This window comes from Rhincodon typus, chromosome 3 (assembly GCF_021869965.1).
Source record: "Rhincodon typus isolate 14 chromosome 3, sRhiTyp1.1, whole genome shotgun sequence".
NCBI lineage: Eukaryota > Metazoa > Chordata > Chondrichthyes > Orectolobiformes > Rhincodontidae > Rhincodon > Rhincodon typus.
Genome location: NC_063334.1, coordinates 7227314 through 7253469, shown reverse-complemented (window position 1 = coordinate 7253469; position 26156 = coordinate 7227314). Strand labels below are relative to the sequence as shown.

At 41.0% G+C, this 26156-nt stretch overlaps 1 protein-coding gene across 1 annotated transcript in view; it reads right to left on the bottom strand.

Annotated features, from left to right (window-relative positions):
* Positions 1-26156, bottom strand: part of LOC125487688 (A disintegrin and metalloproteinase with thrombospondin motifs 3-like) — a 107363-nt gene that overhangs the window by 22576 nt on the left and 58631 nt on the right. The window contains exon 2 of the mRNA XM_048619768.1: positions 11046-11245. Within this exon, the coding sequence (XP_048475725.1) occupies positions 11046-11245 (200 nt within the window). The remainder of the gene's footprint in view (positions 1-11045; positions 11246-26156) is intronic.

Genomic DNA, 26156 nt, shown 5'->3' with positions numbered 1-26156 from the left:
GTGTTGCTGGGTCTGTTTCTGCATGGGTCTGGGTGTTGCTGGGTCTGGAACGCAGCATCTTACATTTACTTTAAAATAAGAAAATGTTAGGGTCTAGACTATCTTCCTAATAATTTTGAGGGGTTCTGGTCTCGTCCATAACACCTGCGACTTTCACTGCTTTGGAAGACTAAAGGAAACAGGTATGTAGAAAAAACTGTCACTTCTAGACTTGCACATATATAATCTTATCAGCACAAGATCAAAATCCTGGACCTCCCTTATCCAACAGCTACACAGCAGTATCTTCACAACAAGGACAGCAGTGACTCAAGACAGTTAGGACACATGCTCACTTTTTTATTCTTTCATAGCATGTGGATTCATTGGCAAGGCAAGCACTTGTTTCCTATCTCAAATTGCCATAAACTGAGTGGCTTGCTAGGCCACTTCTAGAGCGGATAAGAATCAATCACATTGCTGTAGGTCTGGAGTCACAAGTGACTCAGACCGGGAAAGGACATCAGATTTCCTTCCCTTAGGGATCTTAGTGAACCAAATGGGTTTTTACAATGATAAATGATGGTCTCATCAATGCTGATGATGATATCATCTTTCAACTGAAGCTTTGTTCATTGAATTTAAATTCCACTAGCTGTCATGGTGGGATATAAAAGTTAGAATTTAATTTCCACTAGGTCTCATGGTGGGGTTTGAAACCACATCTCTGGGTTAGCTGGGCCTCTGGATTACTGGTCCAATGCACTGCATTACCATTTGCCCTTGTCAAGGGTAACTACAGATGAGAACAAGTGGCAGCAATATCAGAGACACATTGTGTCCCAAGAGTAGTATTTTTAAAAGAAGTTTCATTCATTTACGGAATGCTAATGTTGCTGGTAGTAGCTGGAGGTACCAGTAACCTGCAAGGTTTCACTGTGGATACAAATTGCTCTCACACTATGACCCCAGGTTGTCTCAGTTCATACGACATAAGGTATTCACACAAAAAATACTTTCATCCTACTTGCTGCTGAGTTGACTTCAAGTTCCATGCGTCATGCCTGTTGACTACTGACAAGCAGTTTCTCGACCTTTAAAATAGCAAATGAGAGCTCTGATTAGCCCTAGTCTGAGGCCACATAAGCTGACTTTCCTATGATGGGGAGGGAGGAGAAGGGGGTGTTGGGGAGAGGGATGTCAGGGAGTGGAGGAGGTGTGGGTTTAGGATGGGGCTTGAAATGTGAAACTGCCAGAGTAGCGATCTCCAGCATGTTCGGCATAACACTTGCAGAATTGCTGTGGAGAAGTTGTTGTCACCATTTCTCCCCTAGAGTTTCTGAGGGTCTTCTTCGAGTTACAGCAGACAAGCAGATGGAGCCTTCATATAAATTCCTAACATTTTCCATCTAGCACACATATCTCCCCACTTGCTCTGTGATGGTATGCATTGTTGGATGCACCATACAGATTGCAGTTAAAAATTAGCTGGCATTGCCTTTTGTTTTATATGATCATTACTTTTGAGATGGCTGAAATGGACAAAAGATACACAAAAACAGAAATTTTTGTACAGTTTTTCACATGTTATAGTGCTTTGCAAACAATTAAGTATTTACCATGAAGTATAGTGTATTGTATTGTAATATAAAAGCAACAGTTAATTTTCACACAGCAAGATCCCACAAATAGCTCAGTCATAATGACCAGATAAACTCTTTTGAATAATATTGGTTCAGCAATAAGTGCTTACTTGGACATGGTAGACAACTTATTTGCCCTTTTTTGGAGTTTTACAACCAGCCCCCAGACAAAGTTTCCTAAACTACTACAGTTCCAGAAGGGATGACCCAAATTGTCAAACTCCTAGAGGAGAAAGGATACACTGGCTCACCTTCTTTACTCACTTGCATCCCCCACCACCCACCCCCACAACCCTTCAACCAGGTTGGTGACAATATGGTTAATTTGAAAAGGATTATTTTCCTTGCAGATATCTTTCTCCCAGACCAGATAAATTTATATTTAAAAAGGAGCTAATTTAACCAAGTTTTCTTGAGTTAATAGGAGAGTGAATATCTTAGTGACTAAACACATAAGAAATAATAACCCCCCGCACATCCACATAGAATAGGAATAAGAAGTGACAGAAAATATAATGCTTTAATAAATATTTGGATAAGTATCTGAGTCCCATGAAGATTAGACAATATAAGCAACTGATGTTGTGTTGCTTGGCTTTATCAGTCAGTTGAAAAACATTTGTCCAGTTTGCTTTCAACTACATTTTGCCCAGCCAGAATGTTCCGTTTCAAGTTCCACCTGCTTCAGAGATATGTAACAGCATTTCTGACCTTGATTAAAAAATAAAATAAAACTAATTCAACTGCATTTCACTGGTTACAAGCAAAGAAAAAGAGCAGTTTCCTTCATTTGTACCCACAGCATGTTGATGGCTCATGGTCTTCTGAGATATGGCCCTTACAGCACACATAGACCAGGGTGGAAACTGGCTTTAAACCCCGGTGCTTGTGTATTCTTGAAAGGGAAACCACTGGTTCATCTTCTACAGCCTGAGATAACTTACAGGCATTTACAGTTCCATTTGCAGTTCATTTCACCCTTTGAAATGATTCTGATTGAAAATTACTTGACACTCTTCCAGTATGATATTCCAGGCTCTCTCTTGAGGTTAAAGACAATCCACTCAGTGCTTCCAGAGATTTACTGAATTACACTTCTCAGAACTTACATTCTCAGTCACTTTGGTTGTAAATCTTCTTCTTAAACAAAACATATGTTGTAAGTAAATATTCACTGTGTCTACAGGTAATCTGGAATTATGATACATCGTTCTGACAGAAAATTACAAAGTGACTGTTGTTACATCTATTGGAGTGGGCAGACTGGGTCTCAGTTCAGCATTTAATCTGAAAAATAGCACCTCTAACAATGCATTGCTCCTTCTCTTTTGAACTGATCTGTCAGGTAGATTATAGATGGAATCTCCCTGCATCATGATCCTGACAACGAGACTACAAGGATAAGGCAGTATAGCTGGCCATGACAATTGGATATGCAGGGGTAAGGGTACTTATTAATCATGCTTTTTGGGAAAAAGCAGGAAGTCGACAGCACCCCCTTCCACTTGGCAGAGTCAAAGGTCCAGGTGACATCATTAAATGGCACCAGACAGGCATCCAATGAAATAGCTCCACAGAGGCCAGTATCCCATCACCAAGTCATCTTTTATTTACACATGGAAAGGTCTTGACACTGTTCCAGTTCCCTTAGAGCCAGCTCTGAGTGAACAGAACCCCTGACACTCCTGTTTACATCTGTCAGTCAGGGCTCCCTGATTGGGGCTGTTAACCTGGTCCAATCAGGGAACACATATTCTCTGAGGTCCATCTGGCTGACCTCATTGCAGTCACTACATCCATACCCTGCCATCCAGCAGAATCATAGTTGCTCCTTCTCGCCTGCAGAATGGTATCTGAAACCACAATCTATTGCAAGAATGCAACATCTGAGCAATAACTGATACCCGTAAACTTACACATTTGGGAGAAACAGGAAAAAATAGTCTCAGAGATGGGTGGGCTTATCTGAAGACTTAATATCTTGGCTATTCCTTCTTGATGAGTTAAAGGTCATCACACAGTTAAAGTACACACACAAGAGAAGAAATGTCAACACCGCTTTGCCCTTCTGTAGCTGAATATTTGAATGTTTAGTTCTCCTGATACTTGAACAAACATCATTCCTTTTTACCACATCATGTCTGACTGTGGACCTCTCAATCCCATTCTTTTTTGTCACTCCATGCTGACCCAAAGCTGTCAGCCTTTAAACGATTTTGTGGCCCCTGAGAATTGAACTATTTTAATACAATTCAAAACCAAATTTGTTTCATTCGTAATGAAACATTTTGTTTGTTCTTAGAAAAGTAGGTTGTTAGACACAACAAGCATTTTGATTGAGCTTGGCCTTATGTTTTCTTCACATATGAACCTTTGCTCTCCAGAAGTACACCTTAATGTTCCAAAACTCTCTTGTATGGAATACATCAATGTGCTGTGCTTTGGGGTCCTGCTGTTTCAAGCTTTAAAGATGAAATTAATCACTGCTCAGACCTTAGCTGGAGTATTGCAACCAATTCTGGGAATGACACTTTACAAAAAAAACACAATGACTCTGGCAGGGTGACAGGGGAGATTTATCAGAAAACAGGAATAAGAGGATTTAGATATATAAAGAACAAAAGGACATAAAAAAGATATGCAGGAGGCAAGAATCATCAATTCTGCTCTTCGAGCTTCACTCTCCAATAAGGCTGTGATAAATCACATCATGATCTCAACTCCACTTTCCCACTTCCCCACAAAACCCTCGCACACAGGTCCCTCTGCATTTCAGACCTGCCATGACTTTTAGCTTCAGAAGAGAAAGTTCTGCCCAATCTGTTGTTTCACAAACTTCCAGGCTCCTGAGCTGTTAAGATTCAGTGGATTGATGACCGTGAACGTTAATAGTTACGCCTATAAAATGGGGGTCACTATATTGTCCTCCTCTGATAATTTAAAATTGACTTTCTACATGAAATGACAAACCCAGTGGTAATGCTTCAAACTGAGCTGGGACAGTGAGATAAATAGGGCACTTCAGTTTCTACTGAGTCCTAAAACGATTTCCAAAAGGAAAGCCTTAAAAAAAGGGAAAATCCCAAGATCTAACCTTTTAACAAGGTCGGATCTAAGACATATAATTGCAAATATGCCCCCAGGAGAGGAAACGCTTAAGCTCCTGTATGCTTTACTAAACAGGCTGTATTTCATTAATATGTCTGGATTTGTACCGAGGAACCAAAAATAGTCACAGTGGGAAATGCTATCAATCTGAACTGCTGTCATTTAAACACTGTGTTCTCACTCCAATTCCCGAAATTCGAATTCTCACAAAAATATAAAGGACAGATCTACTTCTTTTATTGATTACAAAATGCTAGAGGAACAGAGATTTGTAAACCATCTCACAGTATAAATCATTCCATATGTCTGTGCTGGGCAACAAAGGGGAATTCTTTGCTTCCTGAGTTACATTCCCACCAGTCAACCGACCATAATGATTTCCATTTGGAGATACTGAACCGCATTGAGTCCCAAATATTTTTATGCCAGATCAGCTGAAAGGATGTTCCTGTTCACATCTACGAGTTCTTCATTAGTGTGCATTGTCCAGCAAAGCAAGCATTAGTACAAAACCAAGGAACAGTCTCAGAGGCTGCACTAACCTTCTCACTGCAAATGTGCTTTGACATTCTCTCAAGAAATTATCATAAGAATACAAGGTTTTCAGAATTAGGAACAGGCCAAAAGGCCCAAAAATGCCACTTCATTTGTGGCCTCAGACTGAGCCAACCATGGCTGCTGTTTCTAACCTCAATACTCACTGCTGTGGCTTCACAACATTATTATTCACTGGCATCTTCCCCAGGCTCAGCACTTACTGCTGCCTTTACTTCAGCCTTGCTCCTCACTGATCCAGTCTTCAAACTGTGGTTCTGTGTCCATCTCTGTAACTGATCAACTTTCTGTATAACTCTTAGCAGCGTTTGTTCAGCCTATGTCTTTTTCACTCCCATTGTGGCATTTCCTTCTACTGCATTTGAACTTCTTTTTTCTCACTTCTGAGGTTTTATTTCTCATCATATTGGAACAATTTATTTTCCCTTCATTGAGTCTGAAATCCCTTTCTCATGGTCTAAATTCTCTCTCAAAGACTACTTCTTTCTTCATGTCTCCATGGAGATATCAACATTAATCCTTTTTGCTAATTATTCACTTGAGATGCAGGACTACATCATCATAAACTTGGGCTCATCCAGAGGTTCCTGGCTGTGATCTAAATTGTGCCAAGTCCAATTCCCCTATCATGTATTGCTCACTAACCTCCACTAGGCCCTAATGGATGGCACTGTAGCTCACTGGCTAGCACTGCTGCCTCACTGCACCACAGACCTGGGTTTGATTCCAGCCTTTGGTGACTGCCTGTGCAGAGTTTGTATGTTCTCCCTGTTTCTGCTGGCTGCTCCAAAGATGTGTTGATTAGGTGGATTAACTGTGGTAAAATATGGGATTACAGGATAGGCTGGAGTCTGGGTGGGATGTTCTTCAGTGGGCTGGTGCAGACATGATGGTCAGAATGGCCTCTCCCTGCATTGTAGAGACTCTATGATTTTCCTCGTCCAGAAGACGTTGCAATCTGTCAGTGAGTCAACCAACTTGAGACTATACTCTTTCTGTGACAGGGTTGGAATGCTCTATGAATAAAACTTTTGGTACTAGTGCTCACTAAGAATCTAATCTCAGTGTTCATGTTACCAGAGGAAAACATCACTTAACACCCTCCCAACTCAGGTGCCATCCTACCCAGATGCCAACGTACCAACCCTTGCCCACTTCCCTCACTTAACCACCCTCATTCACTAAGAATCGTGGATATTAAATAAGAAACATTAATACCACTTTGAGTTATTGGGTAACAATGTCATTAAATGTTTAACAGAATTATTTTTAGAAATCACATTTACAACTAACTATTAACAATGGCATTAAATGTCTAAACAAAACAGAAAAAAAATTCAAAATCTCTGTAAACCTGAAAAAAGCTACAGGAGTTTAATTCAACTTACCTTGCAGTTTAAACCTCTGTGCCCTCTGCTCACCCCTGAGTATTGTGTACAGTTTTTGTTTCCTTGTCAGGAAGGAGACATTTATCTTACAGTGAGTGCAACAAAGCTTCACTAGATTAATTCCTGAGATGACAGTGCCGTCCTAAGAGGAGGGATTGAGTAGAAAGGGCCTAAGTTCTCTAGAGTTTAGACAAATAAGTGATCGCTTCAGTGATATAGAATTCTGAGAAACTTGATAAGCTTAGTGTTAAGGGGCTATCAATCATCGTTGGAGAGTCTCGAACTAGGGATGGCATTTTCCCCTCACTGATGTGGTCACAGCAATGGCAAGAAAAGTGAGAATGAACAAAGTCAGATTCATAACATTGAGAAAAGTTTTCTCCCTTATCTCCAATCAGACCTTAAATCACACTCTTAAATGGCATCCACCTTATTTATATACACTTGCACCTCAAAACAATTCCAACTCACCTTATTTACATGTCACTTCCAATTTTCCTCTCTCAAGAAAGCAGAAGGCTCAAATTCCTGCCAGGTAAATCCAAGTGGCTACAGCTCACTAAATTCTTCTCCAAGGCATGCAACTGCTTATTTTATACAACATGCTCCCTGGCCTGAACCCTCCTTGAACCTTCCTTCATTGCAAGTCAGCATTCACAAACCTCCAGCCTCACCACTTTACCATGCTTGCTCTCAGGCTAACTCTTTACCATCTCAGTCCTTCAACACTTTTCTTTGCAGGGACATGTACAACTTCTGCCAGGTCTCTTTTGTGTCCGTGCTGACATTGACACACACATTTTCTGGGTCATAGCTTACTTTCTTGGTGGTCACTCACTAACCACTTATTTGGAAGCCGCCAGCCTCTGTCCACTTTACATCGCTTTCTTAGTGCACACTGACTTTAGCACTGTCAGCCTGGGTGTGGATCATAGTGTTTTCTTAGAGCACAGGTCTTTAGTGCTCAGCTAGCTATATGCAGCCAAACTCAGTGGTTTGCATTGCTCTTTAGTGCAGGAGAGGCAAGCAGCGTGTTATAGTGGGAGCACTGAACATGTTGCTGCACAGCACTGTATCGTAACACCATTAGAACTGCAGCACACGCCAACCGTTTATGTGATAAATACACTGCATGTGCTTCAAGCAAATGGCTATGTGTTAAAGTCAAATAGGAACAGTCTTTAACGAAATAAGGGGAGAGAGAGTCAGTCAGGGATAACACTACAGTCCATCAAGGGGCTTGCTCAATATCACTATAACAATGTGACCACAGGCAGTCTGGCACTTGTTTACCCTCAATTCTAAGTATCCATGCCCTTGCAACCTGAGGCTTGGGCTATGGTCATTCCTGCAGGTCAAGTGTAAACAGTCGGGAGATTATAGCTAAGTTATTCAAGGTGCTGTTGAGACTGCAGTGTGGGGAAGTGGGCTGTGGTCAGTAGTGGGTATCCTGTCATATCAGTCCAGTTATAAGTCATAGTCAGTCATGGAGTTTGGTCAGTATTAGTCAGGGGTTCTTTAAGAGAGCAGTTGAAGAGTCCTCAGGAAAGCAAGCAACTCAAGTATGGATTGCAGCTTCATTGCAGTGGATTGCTGATGGATTAGTGACAGCGATAGGGATAATTGTAGTCTTAGAGCCCTCACTGATTTTCATTAGTTTTATCTTATTCTTTTATAAGTTTTGGTTTGGAGCTGTGAACTGAGAACTGTGAGCTAAAGATGACTTTTAGACTATGGGTAACAGCTTGTGGTAGAAGGAAAACAGACCAAACAAGTTTTTGTTTATTTGTGAAGCCAGTCCTAGAAGTTAATTGCAGCTTGATTCCTGATTGAAAAGGTTCTGCAAGTGCTTCATCACTGGGCAAAAGCAATATGTTTAAACAGGTATTAGGCATTGGCTATTAACGAGGTCAGTACCCAGGAATTGCTTCCAGACAGTCTGGAAAAGAACTTATACTCAAGCAGATGGAAGATGCTGAATGGTGACTGGGACCTTGTGGAGATGATGGTCAGTCTATCAGGGAGTGTTCAGAGTTTGAATGGGGTTTCAGATTGACTGGAATCTGGATGCTGGTGCTACAGCATGAAGATTTAAAAGTTCTCTTCTAACCTCCCATTAGCAGCCCTTGGAAGCTCAGCAAACAGAAAATGTACCAATTAGAAAGTTTTTAATATTATTTCCTTTATCTGAATGAACTGTAAAGGTGATCCTGATTGACATCATCAGAAAATCAATTAAGAACCCATTATTTATGCCTGTGGAACAACGCATCATGAAAACCATTTAAGTAATCTGGCCAGTTTTGTTATTTTCTTTTATTTAGCCCTTCACTGTATTTGTTTGTCTGTTTGAATTTTTGTGTGAATAGAGCTGAAAGCAAAGGTTTGGGGGTTTATATTACAGACCAATTATATTAATTAGTTGCTTAATTTTGCTCTACCAGAGTTATTGTATTGTTAATAAATTGCTAAGTCTTTTATTTAAGATAAAACCAGTGTCTGCAATTGATTATTTGCAAAGCTTGTGATTGTTTGTTCAAAATATTCTGTTGAGGAGGCATTGCAGTCGCTTTTGAGGATCTTTGAAGGTTTTAATTTTACTATGTTGTGAAAACAGAGGTAGGTTTTGCTGATTTGGTTTGGCAGTCTGTCTCAGTGTTGTAAAAGTAGATTGTAGAGTAGGACTTGATAGTGAATGTGAGGGACTGGGAGCTCTAGGAGATGAAGGTCATTGTAACTCCTGCCTCTCCATGTGGAGAATACAAGGCCAACAAGAATATAGGAATTTCTAAAATCATGGATTCGGGTGGGGATAAAGACATTGCTAGTTAAGTAAAGGGACACATTGTAAACAGGGCGAGGCTAAAAGTTCACTTTCAAGCCCTTAAAACTACCAATACCTCCTCTCCCTCAATGTTGGTTTGTTCAAATATATCACAGACCCTTCCCCCTCTGATTTATAAAACTATATCATTTATCTCTGATGAATATAGATATAAAGTACTTATTTGAAACTTCAGCTATATCTTCTGGCTCCACACACATATTACTACTTTGGTCCCTAATGGGCCCTACTCCTTCCCTGGGTATTCTCTTGCCCTTAATGTACTTATAAAACAGCTTTGGATTTTCTTTACTGTTACCTGCTAATATTTTTTCATGTCTCTTGTTCGCTCTTGTACTTCCTTTTTTTTAAGCAACCCTCTGCATTTTCTATATTCCTGTGGGGCATCTGCTGTTTTGAGTCTTCTGTGTCTACCATAAGTTTTCTTTCTTTATCCTTCTCCAATTCTCTACATCCCTATCATCCAGGGTTCAGTGAACAGATAAGGTCCAATCTTCACCTTTACAATCACCATCTGCACTCTCACGATTATTGTTTTGAATGTCTCCCACTGCAAGTGGTTGCTCCTACCTTGTCCTTTACACCCTCCCCCATTTCTCCAATGCCTATAGCACTCCTTCCCCACTTCCACCCCCACAAGGTTCTATACCCTGGAATACTGAGCTGCTGGTCCTGTCCCTCTTTCAGCCATGTCTGTGATAGCAATGGTACCACATTCCTCTGTGATAATCAACCCCCCCACTCATAGAGTCATAGAGTCATACAACACAGAAACAGACCCCTCGATCCAACCAGTCCATGTCGAACATAATCCCAACTAAACTAGTCCCACCTGCCTGCCTGCTCCTAGCCCATATCCCTCCAAATCTTTCATAATCATGTAAATATCTAAATATCTTTTAAACATTGTATTTGTACCCGCATCCACCATATCCTCAGGAGGTTCATTCCACACGCAAATACTGTTTTACTTGCAAGTCTCGTTGCATTAAAATAGTTTAGTTTAAAAATAAGTGGTCACTGATTAAAGACAAAGATGGGGTAAAAATATTTCATAAAAACCGAAAGGACTGTGGATGCTGGAAATCAGAAACTAAAACAGAAATTGCTGGAAAATCTCACCAGGATTGGCAGCATCTGTGGAGAGAAATCAGAGTTAATGTTTCAGATCTGGTAACCCTTCTTCAGAACGTTCACTGGATCTGAACTGTTAACTCTGATTTCTCTCCACAGAAGCTGCCAATCCTGCTAAGTTTTCCAGCAAATTTCTGTTTCAGTTTTTCAACATCCGCAGCTCTTTCAGTTTTTTTTAATGGAGCATATGGCCTACTTCTGCTCCTATTTCTTACATTCTTACATTGTTAATCAACATTCCCAGGCTTAGCTGGTAAATCCAATGCCTCAGATGGTCTTGAATGTTATGCAACATACCACAATGTATATTTGAGTTTCCAATCTCGGATTTCTTTTTTAATTTTGCCTGATTTAAGAGATTTGCAAACATTGCGACGCATTAGAGACACCTACTATATTCATGAGAGTCAAGAGGTAGTTCTGGACATGTTCTTTCCCGTGGAAGCGAACCACGGAGTCATCCACTCCCAAAAGCACCTCGATGTTGTAGTTGCCATCTTTGACATGTCTCCGCCTCCTCAAGGTTTCATCCAGCTGCTTGTCAACATTGTCGTACATGTTGTCCAAACCACCAGCCTCACTGAACTCTGATCCTGTCAACAAACAAACAAACATCAGCTGTGTTTAGAATAAACTTGAACTTTTCCTTAAGGCTTACATCGATGTAATCAAACGTTCTGCAGCTCATATTTGAAAATTATATGGCAGACAAATATCGCGTCCCCAAGCAGTAAGTCTCCATGAGTTCAGTTAAAAAAAAGTGTGGTCAACTGTCCACATGGCTCCAAACTACTGCAGGGGCAGGAGAGAGGGGAAGGTGTGTGGTTGTATGTGTGTGTGTTGGGGGGTGGGGGGAGGTGGGTGAGGGACAGGGGCAGAGTTTTACCCCCCGCCAGCTGATTTGCAGATAGGTGAGTGGATGTGATAGGAGCGAGGGGACGTGGTGGGGACGTGGTAGGGACAAGCTCTGTACGATTGCCCAGATGGCCTTTCCCACTGCCCCCTGGTGTCTCTCAACACGTTTGCCAAGGTACAGTGAAATGTGCAGGATCTACACTGGCACATCCAACCTTGCTCCAATTGAGCTAATTAATGACCACATAAAGGTTGAATCACGCCTGGCCTCAATTTTAAGGCAGAGAGGAGGAGGTCTCAAGCTGGGATGAGCGCTATTCAGGTCTCAGGAGGAATGGGTGGATGAACCCCTCCATCAACAGCTCCATTCAACTTAATGGGTTCCCCCACCAAGTTCTTTCTCCTGCAGATGTTTCTTCTCCCCTTGGGTTTGCCATCAATACTCCTAAACCACCTCTGCACATCGTCCTAAATCCCCCCTCTCTGCCCTAAGACCCTTCCCTTGCACACATCTGACTCTAGTCTCCAGGATTTATTCTGGGGGCTAGACCCACCAATGGCTCCCAGCACTCAGAAACTTTAGAGCTGGCAGCAAACAGATTCCTTTTGAGGAGGCGTGTCCAACCTCCAGGAAATAATTGTGCCTTGGAGTGTTAGAATCACAGAATCATAAACTGTCTACACAGTGGAAGCAGGCCATTCGGCCCATTGAGTCCACACTAACTCGCTGAAGACCATCCCACCTAGATCCACCACCCTACCCTGTCGCTGGAACCTTGCATTTCCCTTGGCTAAGCCACCTAACTTACACATCCCTAGACACTATGGGGTAATTTAGCATGCCCAATCCACCTCTCCTGCACATCTTTGGACTGTGGGAGGAAACCGGAGCACCCAGAGGAAACTCGCACAGACATGGGGAGACCTCCTGCCACCTCCCCCACTTCTGCATTACTATTGACAGAACATCAACAGCCTGTTAAACGACCATTTAAGGACTATTTAAATATTTAAGTTTACTTCCCACTTCCTGGTGGCACAAGAAGACAGTTCACTACCACCTTCTCCAGGGCAATTCAGGATGGACAATAAATGCTGACCCAGCCAGTGACACCTACGTCCCCTTAAAGAATTAAAAATAGCATCAGATCTTGGAGCTTTGTCAATCTTAAGTCCCATTTTTCAAATCCAACTTGAATCAGTGGCAATTTGTTCTCTTTGTCCATTATGGAATAAGAAACAACATTATAACCTAACAAGGCAGCAATTTTCTTAATATCTATTTCAGTCTTGTCTATATCTTTATTTTCTTTATTCATTAATGGGATGAGGGCATCACTGGCCAGGCAGCATTTATTGCCCATCCCTAATTGCCCAGAGGGCAGTTAAGAGTCAACCACATTGCTGTGGGTCTGGAGTCACATGTAGGCTAGACCAGGTAAGGATGGCAGTTTCCTTCCCTAAAGGACATTAGTGAACCAGATGGGTTTTTCCTGACAATCAACAATGGATTCACGGTCATCATTAGATTTTTAATTCCAGATATTTATTGAATTCAAATTCGACCATCTGCTGTGGCAAGATTCATACCCAGGTCCCCAGAATGTTGCTTGGTCTCTGGATTAACAGTCCAGTGATAATACCACTAGGCCACGGCCTCCCAATCAGCCCATATTCCTCTTTATCACTCTCTTTCTCTAAATACACTGGTAAAAACGTTTGGTTTTAGCTTTGAATCCTTTTGCAACTTTTATTCCCCACAAATTCCACTGTTGCACCTCAGAATATTTTGTAGCTTTCTTGATTTACTTTCTTATACAGCTGTCCCACTCCGTCAATTTCTAAAACTTTGTTCTTCTGTTTACCTTTTATTCCAGCATGGAGCTGCGTTTTACTTCAATTGTTAATAATTGCTAACAAATTACATATGTTGGAAGATGATGGCAGATTTAGTTTAACACAAACATGTGTAGCATGCTACAAGTCGGAAGAACACAAACATGTTCAAAGCAAAGGCAAATGGTAAAGGAAACTGTAAGTCTTAGGAGATTTTATCTAAACAAATAAACCAATGAACTGACTGCAGCAACTAACAGAGCCATAGGATACTGAACTACATTGTCAAAGCAGCAGAAATAAAGACGAACATTATAATGTTTTAATCATACCACTGGCTGTCGAGCAACCAAAGACATTCAAGTGCTGGAGACAGTAAGAGAGAAGTCTCAAGGCTGATCCCCAAGTTCATGAACAGAATAATGAGGAATGTCATAACCAGACTTGGGCTTTTCAATCTGAAAACAAAATGCCTGACAGATAATGAGAAAGTTAACTTAGAATATTAGTAAAATGAGAGTGTCGAAATAGAAGTAAACACCTTAAAATTGGTGAAATGTTTGTTACTTGGACACTCATGTTTAAGTAAAGATTGAAACTGTATCTATTAACAGGAGGGTTGGTAATCAATGGGGATACATATAAAGTCATTGGAAATGAACCAGAGGTGACATGAGGAGAATTTTTTCATATGAGTTATTATGATTTGGACTATACTACTAGAAAAGATAATGGAGGCACGGTCAGCAGTAATTTGCAAAAGGTACTTCCAAAGAAAAGATTTGTAGAAAGAATACAGGACTGAGATCTATCTTCTAATCAACCTGTTGAGAGATGTTATATCACACTGCTGGAGCAGGTGGCACTAGAACCCAGGTCTCCTGGTTCAGAGGTAGGGGCACGACCACTGCACCACAAGAGTCTTTATGCTGGACCGAGGTATGTTTTTTTTTAAAATCAACCTATTGAGAGCTGTTATTACACACCTCCAAAGCGGGACTTGAATCCAGTCTCCTCATCCAAAGGCAGGGACTGGAGTGGGAAAAAGCAGATTGCAATTTCAAACAGTTGTCATCTGACCTTTTCCTGTGTTGTATAATTGCATGATGCTAACTGGTTAATCAGAGCAATCACACACTCAATTCCTTGCCCATGAGTGGAATGATCAGGTAAATTCCAATATTGGTTATCTTACATCAGTTAGCTTGTCTTACATCATGCTGCATCATGGGGGGTACCCTATGTAACACCTTTCTGTCTTGTCACAAACAGAAGACATCCTGCCAACTTCAATTCATTGAGTTCTGCAATTGACAGCTGACCCTTTCATATCAGTAATACAGAGTAAAAACTCAGACGGTGAACTTCTTTTTATACAAAATCAGTCTTCAATCTGAGATCGCAGATGTAAGGGAATTTAAGTTGATTGCTGAGTAGCTGGTGATTCTTTTGTCCTGGTCAGAGCCAAAATTATTTCTGTTAATTTTAGCTCGTTATCTAACATTGAAATGGCAAAGCCATGCATACTTCTCAAATACATACACTGTGCCATGTGGAAACCCGAGGCAGTTTCTTGTGTTTTGTTGAACCATCAGGTGCAGGAAGTATCAGTAGCTGAATGCTCAAGCTGAGGGTTTCAGAGTTTGAGAAGCAGTTGACATTACAGGAATGCATTGGTGAGTTTGAGTGCTGTGTGGAAAGCAAATTTCTGAAAATAGTTACCGACAGCTGAAGAGTGTGCATCAGAGATGGAACATGTGAGCAGCAGGTAAGCAAGGATGACTATCTTCTATTAGCTAGAACCAAGTTCACAGCACCAATAGAGTCAGCTCAAGTTTATGAAGCTAAGATGTGAATTAGCAAAAGTAGCTTGTAAATAGAAATTGGTAAGTAAATGGGTATCAGGGGCTTGGGAGGTATTTAATAAAAAGGAAAGGGTTCGGAACAAATATGTTCCCAGGAATAAACATGCGACTCTAGACTCCCTAGATATTAGATAGAATATGGTATAGAATAAGGCAATAAGAGTGAAGTTCAGAGACTGAGATTTTAATTCTGCTGAAAGTCAAGAGGAATATAGAAAGTGCAGGGGTGAAATTACAAAAGCAAATAGGAAACCTGAAGTAGTATCAGTAACTGAAAGAAAACCCAAAGATGATTTTTAAACACATTAAGAGCAAGTGGGTACCTAAAGAAAGAGTGGGGCCCACTATTCTACTGTCAGAAACTACCCCTGTACCACGTTGGCCAATAATTTGTGTAAGAAATAAAAGTGACCATTTCAAATCTATCATTCAACGTATTGTAATTGGAGGAATATATTGTACATTGCCCAAAGCAGTGACCAATTACATATACAACATCCAAAAATATTTGAATTTGGAAAGAGTATAGCAGGAGTTAGGGACAGTGTATGCGATTATCTCACGGGCATAAGTTCAATTTACAGCACTGGATAACAATGCTGCATACAACAACTTCATCTGGTCTGAATCTACACAAGCAAGGTTGTAAAAAAACTGCGTTTGCATTTGGGAATACAAAATATTGTCAAATGTTAAGTATAAAAATAGAGGACAATAATCAATTATTAAGGTCTTAAATGCCAATGTTAATTCAATCATGGAGCTGTACAATAACTAAAACAAGACTCTCATGCATTTATTAAACTTTTTTTTTAAATTTTAGCATTTTAAAACAGAAAGCTAATGTCTTGACAGTGGTAATTACATCCCATGAAATAATAAAACACATATGTCAGTAGTCAAACTGACAGTTTGTACTTTTGTCTTCTTGCTTTCACAAGTTTGGTGAGGTTGATAAGAAGATGAGCACTGAAATTGGAGCCTGCCACAGGCTACTTCCACATGTCCAGGAATATGACTTGTATTATCATTCTTTGATTCACACCTATTCTCCTGCAATCACTCAGTGATGTGCACTGTCTGATTTTCATTTTCACTCAGTCTCATAGAATCCTGTATGGAAGCAGGCAATTCAGTCCATTGAGTCCACACTAACCCTCCAAATGGCATCCCACTCCTACACCCCATCATCCTATATTTCCAATGGCAAATCTACCCAGCTTGTGCACCCCCAGACACTATGAGCAATTTAGTGCGGCCAATCCACCGAACCTGCACATCTTTGGAATGTGGGAGGAAAACAGAGCACCCAGAGGAATCCCAAACAGACACAGCGAGAACATGCAAACCCCACACAGGCAATCACCCGAGGTGAACCCAGGTCCCTGGTGCTGTGAGGCTACAGTGCTAACCATCGAGCCACCCTGTCATGTCGGCCATCATAGCTTCCCACATTCACTCCTTTATTTTTATATACAATCACCCTGTCACAGCCTCATTCTCTCAAACCCTCACTCAGTCATTTACTCAATCACTTCTCACCCTCTTGTTCAATGATCTCATTCATACCTACCCATCACTCAGTGAAACAGTACTTTTATTTTCATATTCACTTACTGTTACACACTTGTTTATTGACATGCATTCGCATCCTATCATGGCAACTGATGAATTTGAATTCAGTTCATAAACATGGAATGTAAAGCGAATCTCAATGACGGTGATCATGTCAACTAACATTGATTGTTACAAAAATCCAATCTGGCTCAGTAATGTCTTTTAGGGAGGGAAACCTGTCATCCTTACATGGTATGGCCCACATTTGACTCCATACCCACATTAATGTGGTGGACTCTTAGCTGCCTTCCAAATTGGCTTAGAGAATTGTTCACTTCAAGTGCAATTAGGGATGGGCAATAAATTCTGACCATGCTAGAAGTCTCCACGGTCCAAAGAATAAATTAAAAAATAATTAGACTATGTTGGAATTGGGTTTAAAAAGGTCTGCAAAGGATAGTACTCAGAAGTGCCATGAGCAACACCTAAGTCACATGGACTTGTGGACAGAACACTTAGGATCTCAAAGGAGCAAGACAATAACATCTGACCATCGTCATAGGCTCTGTAACAATGTTGATCATTTCAATGCAACCTGTAACTTGTTGCCGACATGCAATCAGCTATATTTCATTAACAACAGCAGGATTCATAGAGTGAAGCTGTGTAAAAGGCAGGAATCCTCCATTTTAGCCACAAAAGGGAAAAATACTCCATTTAGCCAAAAGAAGATGGGAATTTTGTACCTTAGCCAGTGAAACTGTTAATTCTATGAAATAAAACTCTTTTCTGAAAACCAACAGAGAAAAAAAATCTACAGTCTTCCTAGGGAAAATAGGTGATCTATACCTTATATTTTGGCAAGATGATATTTATGTCAATGGTCACGTCAAAAATTTCAAGTTTGACACTTGGATGGTTATCATCATATTATCAGATAGTGAGCTATTTACAATTGACAATGGTGTAGCCATATGGTCAAGGAGATACAGCACTTAAGATTAAAGGTATGCTGTTAAGTAGCCCATGAATATAAGGGGTGCCAATAGTACATATTTCGTATATGTACTTCACTAAACTCATGGCAGAACCAACAAAACACAGAATCCATTGAAATAAGATATGCTGGTATAGGAAATTTGTTCCATACTGTCAACAGGATGAGAACCTGAGACTATACTGGATTGGTATAAACATTTTTTCCTGCTATTGACCATGGAGAGTGCTCAGACTGCAAGGGCCAGCTAAGTTTGAAAGGAACGAGAAAGATAGCCAATGTGCAGCACACCCCACATGAGCCATCTGGCAAATCTATACCTGATGTACAGATTGGAGGCAGGTTAGCTCAGTAGGTTGGGCTGCTGGTTTGCAATGCAGAGTGATACTAACAGAATGGGTTCATTCCTAAGGTTACTGTAAAGGCCTGGTCTTCTTAACCTCACCTGAGGCCCTCAGGTAAAACTACGACCAGTCATCTCTCTCTCTCTCTGATGAGAGAATAAACATATGGTGACTTTACCTTTTTCTAACTTGGAGTGCCATGCAGCTTGGTGAATAAACCGCTTTGACAGATTCAAGTCTGGTATTAAATGCTGAGATGACTCAGAAGAGAGAAGTTCAAACAAAATATTTGACTTGCTAATCTTCCCAGGAAGGATCCTCAGTGATGTAGCAGAGATCATGTCAATCCTCGAATTGCAGAATGGAGGAAGTGAACATAAACAACAAAAACAGAAATTGCTGGAAAAGCTCAGCTGATCTGGCAGCATCTGCGGAGAGAAATCAGAGTTTACGTTTCAGGTTGAGTGACCCTTCCTTAGAATGAAAGCATCTGCAGTTCTTTCAGTTTTTATGAGGAAGTGAACATGTTGGTTTCACTATTAATGCAATCATTGGGAGGGAATGCGAATCAATCCACTTGTTAAACTAAATGGCTTACCTGCCTCACCTCATGTCTACAAATAGATTGAGAATAAAAATCTGCTGACAGAGACTGAAGACGTGATGTATACAACTCGATGGGAGCCAACACTGAGAAGGAACAACACATGTCTAATGATTCCAGATACGGCAAAGAAGAACTTGAGTGTTGGGGAGATTAAGGATAATGCGAGGAAGAAAATATTGTCTATCTGCAGGGAATACACTGTCTGTGAAGGAAATCCTGGAGATTAAAGGTTCTAAATTTAAAGGGATCTACAAACTTCAGTCTGTCTGAAAGAGAATTAAAGTTAGCTGTTCTTCACCCAGCCAACCTCCGCTCTTCCATGTCCTAAAAAGAAAATGGTCCATGAGAATAATGAAATCTCTAAATCACTTGAATTTATAATTTTAGGGCCTTGGGGGGAAATGGAGCAGTGGAAAATATAAGCATATACGCATAATGAGAAAAATTGCTTGCTGGGAGTTGTATATGAGTCTGAAAGGGTTAATAATAAGGAGCATCATTTGCAGCACCCACTATGTTGACATCATGTGAACTGGTGGTAGACCACTTAAGATGTTGAAGGAGAGAGACCTAACATTCCATCCGCCACAAAGTCTCCATAATGATGTCTATCATATCTATGTAACCTGTAACTAGCTGCTAACACACATTCCACCATATCTTATTAACTGCAAGAGACTCTCCTATTTAGACCTGGAAGTAGTTTTCCTCTACATATTGGACTGAGCAGGCCGAAAAGTTTCCGACACTTATAAGAGGCAGCAACTTTCAGTATGAGCAGGAGCTCAAAGAGACTTTGTTGATTTTCTCTCTCATTGTCACATTCACTCACTTTACTCTCATGATTTGTTACGGTTAAGACAACTGACTGTACTGGTTCATCAAAAAAAAATCCCTTCTTTCAAAATTTGTAAACAATGATTGTACCGGTTCTCTCTATTGATTGACAAACACTGGTTTGGCAAGGAAACGGGACACCATCTGTTTAGTGGTTTCAGGCAATGCTTTTGTTATGGCAGCTGTTGTCGTTCTAGATTGAATTTCAAAAGCTGTTAATGTTTTCAGTTCAATATGTGGTCTATTGCTCTGAAAAGGATTGAAACTTTTAACAGGCTGCAATAATAGAATATGCCTTTGATGTGATTTCTTGTTTGTTACCAAGTTAATAGGCACTTAAAGAATTACTTCTGCGCTTTATTTGTACATAAACTGCGCACAGCTCCTTGTATTTTTTTGTTCCTTCTAGCATCAATGATAGTATGTTTGAATTTATCAGATATTCATTCTTCAGCCTCTCTTAAATAGTTGGATTTCTCAGAATCTTGATTCATTTTGATATTCTCAAGTTCCAATTTCGGCTCACAGTTAAGGTTTTCTAAGGTACTCCACAGCTTTAGCTAATGTTTGGTAGGATGTTTGAGTTCTCAAAATTTTCTTTCAATGTATTAAGTTAATTTTGATGGCCTTTTCATATTCTTGTAAGCTTATCTCTCATAAATATTGATTTCTTCCAATTTGGTATGAATCTGTGTCAATGCTCTGAGATGTCCTTCATGTCTAACAAAGTCTCCATAATCTGAGACTTCTCAGACACTGTGATCACTTTGCTCCCTTCACAAAATATTAAAACATTACCGGTTTTCATTTGTAATTCAATTCAACATCTTGCAGTAGTTCATATCCTATTCTCTTCTCTTCATCTGACATCACTTTAGCTGTTATGGATTCTACTGATTGTGTCTGTTCATTGCACATTTGCTGTTCCTTTACCTGACTTGAGTTTCCTGTAGCTTTGTCAAGGTCCGTCTTTACCAGGTGTTGGTTTGTAGCTGATACTAACTGAGACTTCATATTTGGCAGTTTAGTAACACCTTGTTTTCTTTGAATATCACTGAGGTAGCTGCTAAGTTCATAGGAATTGCCTGACCTGAACTTTATCCAACTCCTGAGCAAGTCTAAGGGGAGATGTACTGATTGACTCGATCACACCAGTTTGCCAAGTTCACAGCTTGGTCAAGGCCCTGTGCAAGGTCCAGGTGCCCCAGTTATTCACAATACAGGCTAATGATTTAGATGAGGGAACTAGCTATAATATCTCAAAATTTGCAGAGGACAAAAAGCCGGGTGGAATGGTGATCTGTGAGGAGGATGGAGAGATGCTGCAGTGTGATTTGAATAAGCTGAACAAGTGGCCAAAGGTACAGCAAATGCAGTATAATGTGGATAAATGTGAGGTTATCCACTTCGGTGGCAACCATAGGAAGACAGATTCTTATTTGATTGGCTGTAAATTGAGAGAGGGGAGTGTTCAATGAGACCTGAGTGTCCTCGTGCACCAGTAGCTGAATGTAAGTGTTCAGGTGCAGCAGGCTGTAAAGAAGGCAAACACTACATTGGCCGTCATAGCAAGAGAATTCAAGTAACAGCACTGTGCCTTAGTGGTTAGTGCTGTGGTTGAGGCCAAAAGATTATGTGTTTTCAAAAGGATGTAGATGTAGGAATGGGGGAAGGTTGGGATTAGGTATTGAGCTCGATGATCAGCCATGATCATATTGAATGGCAGATAGGCTTCAGGGATCAAATGGCCTTTTCTGTTCTTATCCTCCAAGTTCCCATGTTAATGGTGAGCTGCTCCAATTATTGCTGTAGGTACTTTTCTCAAGTTACACTCTGATGGCCAAATGCTTTTCACTTTCCCGTCTTTATCACAAATAGCTGTTCACTTTGCCATCTTTATCATAAATGGCTCATAGACCACATATCACCAATGTCACCATGGAAAATTATCAGTCAGATCCTCGGAGCCATAGATATGGGCTATAACCTTACTAGTGTAAACTGATGAGCAGTTATTATAGAGTCACAAAGATGAGCAGCACGGAAACAGACCCTTCGGTCCAACTCATCCATGTCAACCAGATATCCTAAATTAAGCTAGTCCCATTTTCCAGCATTTGGCCCATATCCCTCTAAATCCTTCCTAGTCATGTACCCATCCAGATGCCTTTTATATACTGTATTTGTACCAGCCTCTACCACTTCCTCTGGCAGCTCATTCCATGGATGCACCACCCTCTGCGTGTTTAAAAAATTTCTGAAAAGCCAACATAAATCCAATTGCTGACCCCTTTCAATCATCAGGAGTGCAAAACAACTGTATCTCAATAGTTAGCAAGCCGATGTGCTTCCAAGTTCTTATGGACTATTTATTTTCTCTGTTTTGATTTAGCTTCCACGTTTTTTTTATTTATTCGTAGGATTCGTAGGATTATACATTAATGATCTAGGTGAAGGAACTGTGGGCATTCTGGCTAAGTTTGCAGACAATACAAAGATAGGTGGAGGGACAGGTAGTATTGAGGAGGGAAGGAGGCTGCAGAAGGATTTGGACAGGTCAGGAGAGTGGGCAAAGAAGTGGCAGATGGAGTACAACATGGGAAAGTGTGAGGTCATGCACTTTGGTAAGAAGAATAAAAGCATGGACTATTTTCTAAATGGGGAGAAAAGTCAGAAGTCTGAAGTGCAAACAGGCTTGGGAGTTCTAGTCCAGGATTCTCTCAAGGCAAACCTGCAGGTTGAGTCAGTAATCAGGAAGGCAAATGCAATGTTGGCGTTTATTTTGAGAGGACTTGATTATAAAACCAGGGCTGTACTACTGAGGCTTTATAAGGCTCTGTTCAGGCCACATTTGGAGTATTGTGTGCAGTCTTGGGCCCCATATCTCAGGAAGGATGTACTGGCTCTGGAGCGGGTTCAGAGGAGGTTCGCGAGAATGGTCCCAGGAATGGAAAGCTTAACATATGAGGAATGTTTGAGGACTCTGGGAATATACTCATTGGAGTTTAGAAGGATGAGGGAGGATCTAATTGAAACTTTCAGAATACTGAATGGCCTGGACAAAGTGGATGTTGGGGAGATGCTTCCATTGGTAGGAAACTAGGACCCGAGGGCACAGCCTTACAGCAAAGGGAAGACCTTTTAGAATGGAGATAAGGCAAAACTTCTTCGGCCAGAGAGTGGTGAATCTATGGAATTCACTGCCACAGTAGGCTGTGGAGGCCAGGTCATTGAGTACATTTAAGACTGAGATAGATAGGTTCTTGATTATCAAGGGGATCAAGGGTTACGGGGAGAAAGTGGGAGAATGGGGTTAAGGAACTTATCAGCCATGATTGAGTGGCAGAGCAGACTCGATGGGCCGAATGGCCTAATTTCTCCTCCTATGTCTTATGGTCTTACGGTTTTATGGATGTGGGTGTTGCTGGCTGGCCAGCATTTATTGGCAGTGCCTAATTGCCCTTGAGAAGGCGGTGATGTGCTGCCTTCTTGAACTGCTGCAGTCCACTAGCTATGGGTTGACCCACCATGTCGCTAGGGAGGGAATTTCAGAATTTTGACCCAGCGACAGTGAAGGAATGGTGGTATGTTTCCAAGTCAGGATGGTGAGTGGCTTAGAGAGGAACTTGCAAGTGGTGGTGTTCCCATGTATTTGCTGCCCTTGTCTGACTAGATGGAAGTGGTCATCGGTTTGGAAGGTGCTATGTGAGGATTTCTGCAGTGCATCTTGTGGATAGGACACACTGTCGCCATTGAGCATCAGCGGTGGAGGGAGTGGATGTTTGTGGATGTGGTGCCAATCAAGTGAACTTGTCCTGGTTGGTGTCCAGCTTCTTGAGTGTTGTTGGAGCTGCACCCATCCAGGCCAGTGGGAAGTATTCCATTGCACTCCTGGCTTGTGCCGTGTAGATAATTTGGGGAGTCAGGAGGTGAATTATTCACCATAGTATTCCTCGCCTCTGACCTGCTCTTGTAGCCTATGTTGTTTGTGTGGCAAGTTCAGTTGAGTTTCTGGTCAATGGTAACCCCGAGGCTATTGACAGTGGGGGACTCAGTCATAGTAACACAACTTGCCCAATGATAACACTTGCTCTCAAGCTCGCATTTCTGTCCTCATCCCACTGCAGTGTTTCAGTAAAGTTTAATGCAAGCTGAACACACAGCACCTTATCTTCCATTTAGGCACATTACAGCATTCAGCATGGAGTTAAGTGTTTTCAGACCATGATCTCTGTCCTTTATTTTGATTTCTTTCGTCAAGCACCAGTCTATATCTTATTTTTATGTCTCTACCTTCAGACAGAGCTGTTCATATTCTGCAAATAATACCTGTTCTGGAGGATTAATTGTATTTTTACTGGAACTAGAAATCTTTGTCATTTAATCTTTCCTACCACCTACTCTATCCCAGACCCTTCTGTCTGACCAGCACCTGTCCCTTTCAACAGGACACAATCCACAATTGGTTCTGGCAATGGGTCACTGGGCTCGAAATGAAAACTCTGTTTTGCTCTCCACAGATGCTGCCAAGCCTGCTGAGTTTCTCCAAGCAATTTTTGTTTCTGTTTCAGAATTCCAACATCCCACAATTCTTTGTTTTGTGTTAGTATAAAGCCTACCATATTCTCCCTTTGTTCAGATCAGAAGAAAAGTACTGTCTAATGCAAAACGTAAACAATGCATTAGTGTCACAACCCTGCCAGTTCCTGCCTTACACATTTTTGAAAGTCTCCATACAATCCTTGATCAAGGGCATTTTGCTATTTGGTTCTTCCTCCTTTTTTCAATATTCCACCTTCCACCACTTTGTAATTTCTGTATGCACCAAAATGTTTCACAGCCAATAGAATGAAAAAGAAAGGATTTTCATTTGCACAGCACCCTTCAGGGTGTCCCTAATATTGAACAGAGAATAAAATATTTTAATTATAGCTATTGTTGAATTGCAGGCTTTTTTCCCAGATGACACCACCTGCCATACTACCTCACTCCTATTCGCAGGGTTGGGGAGGAGGTTTCTTATGGGTCCTTCCTTTACACCTCAGTGGGTGTCCTAACAGGCCACAGTTTGCAGCGAGGGCACTGGTTTTATTGCCATTGCAGCACTAAACAGAACCAAATTGATCAATTTCAGGGCTCTAATAGTCTATCATAGAATGAGCGATGCAAGATAATATCAGAGTTTGCCTGACTGTTTTTGAAAGCTCAACAGTCAGAGCCAATGTAAGAATGTAGAAAGTACTGAAACTCCACCTTTGTGTTAAAGTGGTTAATTCAGCAGTTCCATGTGATAATTGCACCCAATTGGAAAGAAGATTTATCATCTCAGCATCTAACTGCCGCATGTATCGTTAAGGCCCAGAAAGGCACACTCAGGGGCAGTAAACTCTTTTAACTTCCATCATCCACAATATAAAGTCAAAAAATTTCCTCTTTTGGGATTAGGAGTTTTATCAACAAGCCTATGTGTGGCAGGTGCTCAATTACATTGTGATTACACAGTCTCCTACTGTATGTGGAAGTCTCACCTTAATAGAGAGCCTGTCCCAGCACAACTAAGCGATGATGAGGTCAAAACCCTGAAATCCCACCTCCATTGTACTACAGGGCAGGGGTTTGGCAAGGAATACATTTCAGCGGAACTCAGAGAAGTCATCTCTTAAGATGCAATGAAAATTGGTTTCCAGAGTATGGGGTGGGTGGAAAACTTCTTCCATTTACTCCTGGTGGCATTTCTGGAAGCTAAACCTGGGAATTCCCTTTATAATAAATAAATAAATAAATAAATAAAGTGAAACTGTGTCTTCTCATCCCAAGTATCTCACATGCCTCTTAACCACTTTATCTACCTGTCCTGCTACTCTAACAAACTTGGGGACACACTCCAAGGTACCTCTGATCCTCAGTACTTCCTAGATCTGACCATTTATCATGTATTACCTTACCTTGTTTATCCTTTTTACCTTGTCTATCGCCTCACACTTATCTAGATTGAATTCCATGAAGCACTGATCAGCTTATCTATATCCTCCTGTAATCCAAGGTTATCCTCCTCATTTTACACCATCCTAGCAATTTTTGCATCATCTGCGAACTTACTGATCAACTCTCTGACATTCAGACCCAAATAATTTATATAAACCACAAACAGCAAGGGCCCCAACACTGATTCTGCAGAATCCCACTGGATACAGGCTTCCAGTCACAAAAACATCCCTCAAACATCAACCTCTGCTTCCGTCCACCCTGCCAATTCTGAATCCAATCAGCCAAATTCTCTTGGATTCCATGGGCTCGTGCCTTCGCTACCAATCTCCCATGCAGGATCTTATCAAAAGGCATGTTGAAGTCCAAAAAACTCCATTAAATGCATTGCCCTCATCTTCACATTTGGTCACCTCTTCAAAGCAAATTCGAACAAGTTAGTCAGATATAATCGCCCTTTGACAAAACCATGCTGACTGCTCTTGGTTAATCCCTGCCACTCCAAGTGCAGGTTAATTCTGTCCCTCAGAATTGCTTCCAATAGTTTCTCCAACACTGAGGTTAAACTGACCGGTCTGTTGTTGTCTGGTTTACCTGTTGCTGCTTTCTAAGTCGATACCA